Source organism: Myotis davidii, unplaced genomic scaffold (genome assembly GCF_000327345.1).
Source record: "Myotis davidii unplaced genomic scaffold, ASM32734v1 scaffold821, whole genome shotgun sequence".
Lineage (NCBI taxonomy): Eukaryota > Metazoa > Chordata > Mammalia > Chiroptera > Vespertilionidae > Myotis > Myotis davidii.
The window spans coordinates 2,465,351-2,474,075 of NW_006295269.1; the positions used below are offsets into that span (position 1 = coordinate 2,465,351).

General features: G+C 47.9%; 1 protein-coding gene across 1 annotated transcript in view; it reads left to right on the forward strand.

Moving 5' to 3' along the window:
* Positions 1–393: 393 nt before the first annotated feature.
* The window catches only part of LMOD3 (leiomodin 3), an 11,925-nt gene continuing 3,593 nt past the window's right edge, over positions 394–8,725 (forward strand). Inside the window, exons 1-2 of the mRNA XM_006769949.2 lie at positions 394–865; positions 2,865–4,280. Coding sequence (XP_006770012.2) covers positions 572–865; positions 2,865–4,280 — 1,710 coding nt within the window. The 5' untranslated portion in view covers positions 394–571. The remainder of the gene's footprint in view (positions 866–2,864; positions 4,281–8,725) is intronic.

Genomic DNA, 8,725 nt, shown 5'->3' on the forward strand with positions numbered 1-8,725 from the left:
GGATCCGGACGCAGCTGGAACGCTGTCGCTGATCTCGGCTTACACACACAGGGGACAGCAGCCCGGCTGCGGGTCATCGGCGCCCGGGCCACACCGCAGCGGAGAGGCGAGTTTCACTTCGGTAGACCCCAAGGCGCTGGCGGGACCTGCGTCCTGGAATAGTGTAAGTTGCTTTAGTCGTTTAAATAACAAGAAGGGCTCCGGGAGGGGTGGCGGCCGACATGAATGGCGGACAGCGTGAGAGCCTGGAAAGGAGGTCCCATTCCCCCGGCCCTGCTCCCCAGCTGAGCAGCTGCTGAAATGTCAGATGGATTTGCACAGCTGACTCAAGTTGCCGAAAAGAGAGCAGCATGGTGGCTCCGTAAACTGCGCCTGCAGCCAAGCCCGGCTTAATATAGACGCTGGGGCCCAGCCGAGCTCCTGCTGCCCAGCCAGCGGGCCCTGGGGGCATCTCTCAGAGGGTGTTGACCTGGGACGCTTGTCAACCGGGGAGACTTCTTGAGAGCTTTTTAAGTCCTCTTTGATTATTTCTCCTTTTCTAGGAAGATAGAAGAAAATACAGGAAAGAACCATGTCCGAGCGCAGCAGGAACTCAGATCCAGAGGAGCTCTCTGATGAAGAGATTGATGAAGATAAAATCTTGGCCAACCTGTCCCCGGAAGAGCTGTTAGAGCTGCAATCGGAAATCGAAGTCATGGCCCCGGACCCCAGGCTTCCCGTGGGAATGATTCAGAAAGATCAAACCGACAAGCCCCCCACGGGCACCTTCGACCACAAGTCGCTGGTGGATTACATGTACTGGCAGAAGGCGTCCCGGCGCCTGCTGGAGGACGAGCGCGTCCCTGTCACCTTCGCGCCCTCCCAGGTAACCAGGGGCTGTGCGAGGCCGAGCAATGGCGCCGGCCTGCCGGGGGTCCGCGTGGCCACAGATACTTCCCAAGATTTCATGTCTTGAGTTGTTTTGTTGCCACTTAAAGATTAAATCATAATATTTAAAGTTGAAATTCTCTGAAACATATGGTATAGCTGTGAGGGGAAAGTTGGTCGTTTCTTATAAATGCCTCTTTTTTAAAAAAAAATTGCTTTTGAGTTTGCTGTGTAGGAAAGCTTGTAGTCTATAGACATGATATTTCATGAATTAACTCACAATCCAGAAAGAGTTGTTCTTAATCATTGTTTGGCTCACAAGCCCCTTTAAGACGCTGATGAAAGTTCTGTGCCTTCGCTTCAGCACGTACATACACATGCCGTATTCCACGTACAGCTGCAAGGTGCACAGTCCCCTGAAGTCCATCCACATACCCTACAATTGGAGCAATCAAATAACTGAAAATAGCCAATATTCCCACGGGCCACTTGATAACAGTGATTAGTTTAGAGATGAATACCTATGAAGCTGTTTTAAATGTTTTCCTATGAAAAGTAGAATTGTGGTTGAATCTATAAACGGATTGTATTTAGCAGATTTTTTCTAATAGAGATCCCCCAAGTAAAGTCTCTTTTCGTTATCCCTGATAATACCGATAGACTTTGTCACATTAACTGTCACACTGGCCGCAGGTGGACAAGTTATAACTGTTCAGGTCAGGAGAATTTAAACATGAACTCAAGAACACAAATTGCTGGCTTGATAAGGTTAGAAATTTAAGATTCAATTTTCAGACTTTTTACAATTGGAGTAAAAGCCAATTCTATATGCATTATTCCAGAAGAAAACTAGATACTTTTCACATCTTTTCTTCTCTTGATAGAATTTAAACAGCTTGATGTCTGGCTCCCCCTGCTGGGGAAGATGACAATTGCTAAGGGACTGTCAACTGTCTCTCCCAACCTACAATGTTATGTGCAAAAAGTTCAAGTTCTTGTTCGGACGAACCTGTGACTCAAACTGTTAAAACCAGCTTTCAAAATGATGCCTATGAGACACACTGGGCAGCGATCTAGCAGGCAGCACTGGTAAAGACGGCCACTTTCCTTCCCGGATAAGCAATTTTTCCTAAATCTCCGCATAATCCTGTCCCCCGTGCAGCTGGAAATGTGTGGTTTCTCCTAGAGACCTCCCTTCGAAAGGAACGAGACTAGTGAGCCTGTTCTGGAGTAGCCAGAGTCAAGGCTCTTGGTGTATTCCAACACATCAAACTGCTCTCATTTTCCCCACAATATGTTCTTTTTAGGGAAACTTGATGTATACAGTTTAGCAGATTAGCAAGCATAAGAGGAAAGTAAATATTGGTTATAATAATAAGGAAATTATTGTGTAACTCTGGGTTATTGAATACAAAGATATCTATTCAGCTATATACAAAACAGTGTGTTGGTAGATAACTCCGTAAGGTTTCAAAACAAATAATTGTTAGCTGCTTCTGAAATTGTTCAGAATTTTAAAAACAATACAGAGTCTGAACACTAAATCTACTAGGTTTCATTTTAATATATGGAATGAAGGTAAACACAGCCCAAAAATGTGTACTTATGTGTCTATAGAAAATTATCTTTATTTTGGTTGTATTTGCTTACAAAACAACTATGTGTTTTAAACTTTGTTTAAAAAATGCAAACACTCCTGAATTACACACTGTAACAAGTGAATATGCCCCAAATGCTTCCCCTCCTCACTTACCTCCATGGTTATTTATCTTCCTAAAAGATAACTACTAATTTGGTGAGTAATACAACAGACTTTTTTGCTACACATTTATAAACTTTTCTATGTTGTATGTGTGTTCCACAAATGGAATACTATACATAGTTTGTTTGCTTACTTTTTCTCAATAATAAATCTTTTTATCATCTCCAGTAGATATTGCTCTACTTCATATTTCTCCACTGCTATGTATTCTAACCCTCACAAACCTCTCTTTCAGGAAAATACTAAAGAGCAGCAGGAAGAAATGGACAAAGGTAATAAAAAAGTGGCCCAGTATTTAAGGGAAAACCTCAATAATGAAATCGCTGCAAGTAAAAGAGACTCAAAGGGCAGCAACAATGTCCAAGAAACAGATAATGAGGATAACAATGAGGATGAAGATGAGGATGATGAAGAGGAGGAGGAGGGGGAAGACGAAGATGACGAAGATGAGGATGATGAAGATGATGAAGGAGAAGATGAGAGTGAAGGGAGTGATGAAGAAACAAAAAGAGAAGAGAAAGGCAAAATAAAGGAGCCGATCAGAAATGGCGAGAGCAGCTGCCAACAGAAAACTAACAAAGCCTTTGAAGAACAGAAAGACGGACCACAGGCCCAAGAAAAAAGTGAGAAAAAAATATCAAAATTAGACCCTAAAAAGTTAGCTCTAGACACCAGTTTTTTGAAGGTAAGTGCAAGGCCTTCAGGAAACCAAACCGACCTAGATATTAGCTTGAGGCGAGTTAGACAAAATGATCCCGACATGAAGGAACTCAACCTGAACAACATTGAAAACATCCCCAAAGACATGTTACTGGACTTTGTCAATGCGATGAAGAAAAACAAGCACATCAAGACCTTCAGCTTAGCCAACGTGGGCGCGGACGAGAACGTGGCCTTCGCCTTGGCCAACATGCTGCGTGAAAACAGGAGCATCACCACGCTCAACATCGAGTCCAACTTCATCACAGGCAAAGGGATCGTGGCCATCATGAGGTGTCTCCAGTTTAACGAGACGCTCACCGAATTGCGGTTTCACAATCAAAGGCACATGCTGGGCCACCAGGCCGAGATGGAGATATCCAGGCTTCTGAAGGCAAACAGCACGCTCCTGAAGATGGGCTACCACTTCGAGCTCCCGGGTCCCAGGATGGTGGTGACCAATCTGCTCACCAGAAACCAAGATAAGCAAAGGCAGAAGAGGCAAGAAGAGCAAAAGCAGCAACAGCTCAAAGAGCAGAGGCAGTTAATAGCCATGTTGGAGAACGGGTTGGGGCTGCCACCAGGGATGTGGGAGATGCTGGGAGGACCGATGCCGGATTCCAGTTTGCAGGAGCTCCTCCAGCCTCCTCCTCGTCCTCCCAACCCCCCAGCCGTCCCCTTCGGTCGACGAAATGAAGTGATGAAGAAGCCCTCGCCGTCCCCTCCATGCAGGACCGACGCTGACTCCTTCCGGGGCGTGAAGCTCAAGAGGACCCAGCGCAAATCCCGGATGCCAGAAGCCAGAGAAAGCGCTGAGAAAACCAACCTCAAAGATGTGATCAAAACACTGAAACCAGTGCCCAAAAATAGGCCACCGCCGTTGGTGGAAATCACTCCCAGAGACCAGCTCTTGAACGACATTCGTCACAGCAACGTCGCCTACCTTAAACCTGTAAGTAGAAGGAGGGAGAAGCGGTGAACAGGCACCACTCCGCCCGGCTCAGCTAGTCCCGCTCAGCTTAGCATCAGGACAGCCTCACTGACGGCTCAGTGCAGGTCAGAATTACTGGTGACCCCCAAGGACGTACACCTGCGTAGCTTCCGTAACAATAATATTAACATCACTAGCACTTACTGTAGGTGAGATTCACTATATGAACTAACTCACGTGATCACCTTAACAGCCCCATAAGGTAGGTATCGGTATTCTCCCCATTTCCTTGAAAGGAAGCTGAGGCTTAGAGAAGCTACGTCACTTACCTGGGAGGTACAGGTAGGATGCGCTACACTTGACATTGAAATTCAGGTCTGAGTCGGGGTCAGGCTTTAATTCCCGCCCGCGACACCGAGCTGGCCATGGAGGTCGCGAGGAGCCTGCGGTGGGAGTCAGAATGGCGCCTCGCGAGGCCGGTCATCTGCGGATGCCTGAGTGCTTCCAACCCGCGGAAAACTGGCTTCATTGTAAGCAGATGAAGGGAGACGCGGCAATTGCGTTTGTACTCCTCACGGTGTAGGCAAACGGTGGACTTCAGGTTAGCATCGCCACAAATTAGTAGTTTTAAGTATTTTACTACTATTTCCGTTTGAATATTTACTACGATTCACTATTACTGCTGCTGACATATGAAAATGTTCTATTCTTTGCAGGTTCAGTTACAGGAATAAATTTCTCCTGTCATTACTAAGATAGCTTTAATGGAAGCTAAAAGGTGTACGTCCAAGGGGCCCGGGTGGCGATAATTAGCTGTTATTTTAAATCTAGTGTGTAATTTTAGTCAAGAGATGACATTGACAAAATAGTTAATATATTATTTCATCATAGAGAGTATTTATTTTGTTGTTGTTAATCCTCACCAGAGAATATTTTTCCATTGATTTCTTTAGAGAGACTGGAGGGGAGAGGTAGAGACAGAGAGAGAAACATGGATGTGAGAGAGACACATCTATTGGTTGCCTCCCTCGTGTGCCCTGACCAGAGCTAGGGATTGAGCCTGTAACCGAGGTCGTGCCCTTGTCTGGAATTGAACCTGGGACCCTTCAGTCCACAGCTGATGCTCTATCTACTGAGCCAAACCGGCTAGAGCTGGAGAATCACCATTTTTTCAAGGCGTTTTAAACAAATTTTCCTGTAAGCGTGTTCTTTTTCTGCTTCAAAAAGCTATACATTATAAATGAAGGTAGCTATTACTTACACACACACACACACACACATCTAGGACCCTATTCTCATCCCCTGACAATGCAGAGCTGACAACATTCCATTGTTCTAGATCAGAACTGACTGTCACTTAGGCAGGAGTGCGGAACCTTCTCTCTGCCCGAGGCCAGTTGGACATTCCTAACGTCATTCGCGGGCCATAGAAAATTATCAGCTTAAAAATTAGCCTGCTCTATCTGGTCAAACATTTAGTTGGCTCACCCAATGCCTTGGCAGGGCCAGCCCAAATGATTTCACGGGCCTCCTACCGCCTGTAGGCCGGACGCTCCCCACCCTGACGCAGGGGGACTGTGACTCCTGCTGGAGGTCACATGAGGTCAGGGCAGAGTTCTTTGCCTGCATCAAGATTTGCTGCACCTGCTCTTCTCCCGGCAGCCAGACCTCTGAGGGGTGAGTGAGGGGTTGTTTTGAGAGAAACTATCACTTGGGTAACCAGTCACCAGTAAAGCATATCCAGCTGCCTTGGTGGGGATACGGTCCGAAAACAACATTAGTCCGAAAAGAATGAAGAGAACTCTTTCTAAAACAGAAGAGAGGGTGAAGCTCCAATGATCATCTGACCCAGCTCCCTGCCTTTTGCGGGAATGTTTTACTGAGCAAACCTGCCTCCCCCCCGCCAAGTCTGTTCCACTCCAACTGACCACTCACTCGTTAATGCAACAAAGATTTACAAGGTGCCCCCCCCCCGTCAGGCCCCCTCGGAGGGGCCAGGGATGCCACAAGGGGTAAGACAGGTCCAGTCTGAATGGCATGGGGCATACAGTGCAGGTGTTGCCATCTTCATAGTCAAAGCACTGCCTTTCACTCAACTGAGAGCACCAGATCCTAAAGCACAGGACACCCTCCAGGTACCCCGGCTAAGTACCTCACTTTACATTTCCGATCAGTTCTACAGGGTTATCGCTGTTACGTTGTGTTTGTTCATGTCGACTAAGAAAAGCATGCTTCCAAGTGCACTCTGAATGGGCTTTCCATGAGGTCCCGCACATGGGCCTCCGCTTGGAAATGCCTTTCATGTGTGCAAGGGCGTGGCAACTCCGCTGCTGCCGGGGCCTGGCTTGGCCTGCGGTAGTGCATGTGCCTCAGGGACAACATGTAAGATGGGGGGCGGGGGGAAGGGAGAGCACGCATCGCCCCTGATGAAAATGCCCGTCGCTGCTGTCTGTCTGCTCCTGCTGCCCCGCTACACACACAATAAACATCTGCTTTAACGCCGAATCGTGGTGTAATCTGTAACAGACTTTTTAAGTCTTTTTATTCTGAAATCATTGTAGACTTACAGAAGCTCAAAAATAGTACAAAGAATTCCTACATACCCATCACACATGGCCACCTCTGCCTTATCGTTCTTTAAAAGGTATTCTAAGTGGCACTACACCTGCGCATGTCCAGGGTCCACAGGGCCTGCGGCTCAATGGTGGTGCAAACAGTAAGGAAGGCTCTGGTGTGTGTGTGTGTGTGTGTGTGTGTGTGTGTGTGGCGGGGTTAGGGGCACACGTGCAGCTGGCCATGGTGAGCACCACTAACGCTATTCAGGGTGCTTTAACCAGCACAAAATGTGCATCTTCCACAGGATGAAATACTGTAGATGCCAGCAGCTCAGCTATCACAAGGTGCCAGCACCAAGGGGTGCCTTCGGCAGTCAGGGGAGACACACCTGCGCCCACTTGGAGAGGTGAAGCTAAAGGCTTTGGGGTCCCCCCTCTTGTGCTGGAGGACAGAGATGACCGCCCACCCCTGGATTTGCAAGGATGCAGTTAAAATTGAAATACAATTTTGAAGTTTTGTGATTTTTTTTTACGATGTTCCTAACTAGATTACTGAATGCCAAAAAGGTGCTTAGAAATTACTTACCCCTAGAAAACTTAAAAAAAGAAAAAGATTATTTTCCTCTCAAGGACTTAGAAATATGATTTTTGTATTTTCTAGGATATATCTTATTAAGTAGTCCATTTATATCCTAAGATTGTATTGTATCACTTTAATGTTTACTCTCTACCCCATGCTTCTGGCCCAAGACCCTGAAATGAAGTTGGCAGCACAGAATAAAGGAAAATCTGTTCAACTTGCTGGGCTCAAAGGTTACCTCCTCCAAGGAGCTGCCCTTCTAACCAGCTTAAAGGAGAGCGAGTCTGTAGGCCCGGTGTTGAAAACTGCCGGACTGCAGGCCAGCTCTGAAAGCCTGTGTTATTTGGCTTAGGTATGATTACATAAAATACAGCACGTCACTTTAAAATGTCCAGCTACCTGGACCCCTTGCTGCATTAGACCAGCCCCGCTGGGACTGCATGTGCACAGCGCAAGTCAGCTGGCTCTGCACGGCCCTTTCTGCTCTTCCTCCGTCCCCAACACGCCCTGCTGCCCAACACGGGCCTGCTTCTCTCCTTTCCCTTGCTTATTCGGCTCCCGGAGAAGGTTTTAGTTTTTGTCACTCTTGATGTTTTTGGCTTTCGTTTTGTCTAAAAAACTGAATTTATTAGATAATGACTATGAATTAATAACTTACAATCAATACTAGAGGCCCAGTGCACGGATTCGTGCACTGGTGGGGCCCCTCAGCCTGGCCTGCACCCTCTCCCAATCCGGAACCCCTGGGGGGAAGTCAGACTTTGGTTTCGACCCGATCCCACGGAGCTGCCGAAACCAGCAGTCCGACATCCCCCGAGGGATAGAGCAGTGCAAGAAGTGGCAGGCAGCCCGGGAGGAGCCAGGGCCAGGCACCTCCACTCACACTCATCCTGGCCCCGCTACGGCTGCCACCATTCAGTAGCACTGCAGCAGAGGCAGGAGAGGCTCCTGCTGCCACAGCTGTGCTCACCAGTGTGAGCCTAGCTTCTGGCTGAGCGGCGCTCCCACTGTGGGAGTGCATTGACCACCAGGGGGCAGCTCTTGCATTGAGCGTCTGCCCCCTGGTGGTCAGTGAGTGTCATAGCAACCAGTCGAGTGGTCGACTGATTGTAATAGTCACTTAGGCTTTTATATATATAGACTCGAGGCCCGGTGCACAAAAATTTGTGCACTCGGCGGGCAGGGGGGTCCCTCAGCCCAGCCTGTGCCCTCTCGCAGTCTGGGACCCCTTGGGAGATAACGACCTGCTGGCTTCGGCCTGCTCCAGGTGGCAGAGGGCAGGCCCAATCTCTAGGTGCAGCCCGTGGTCTGGCTCACAGCCAATTGGGAAG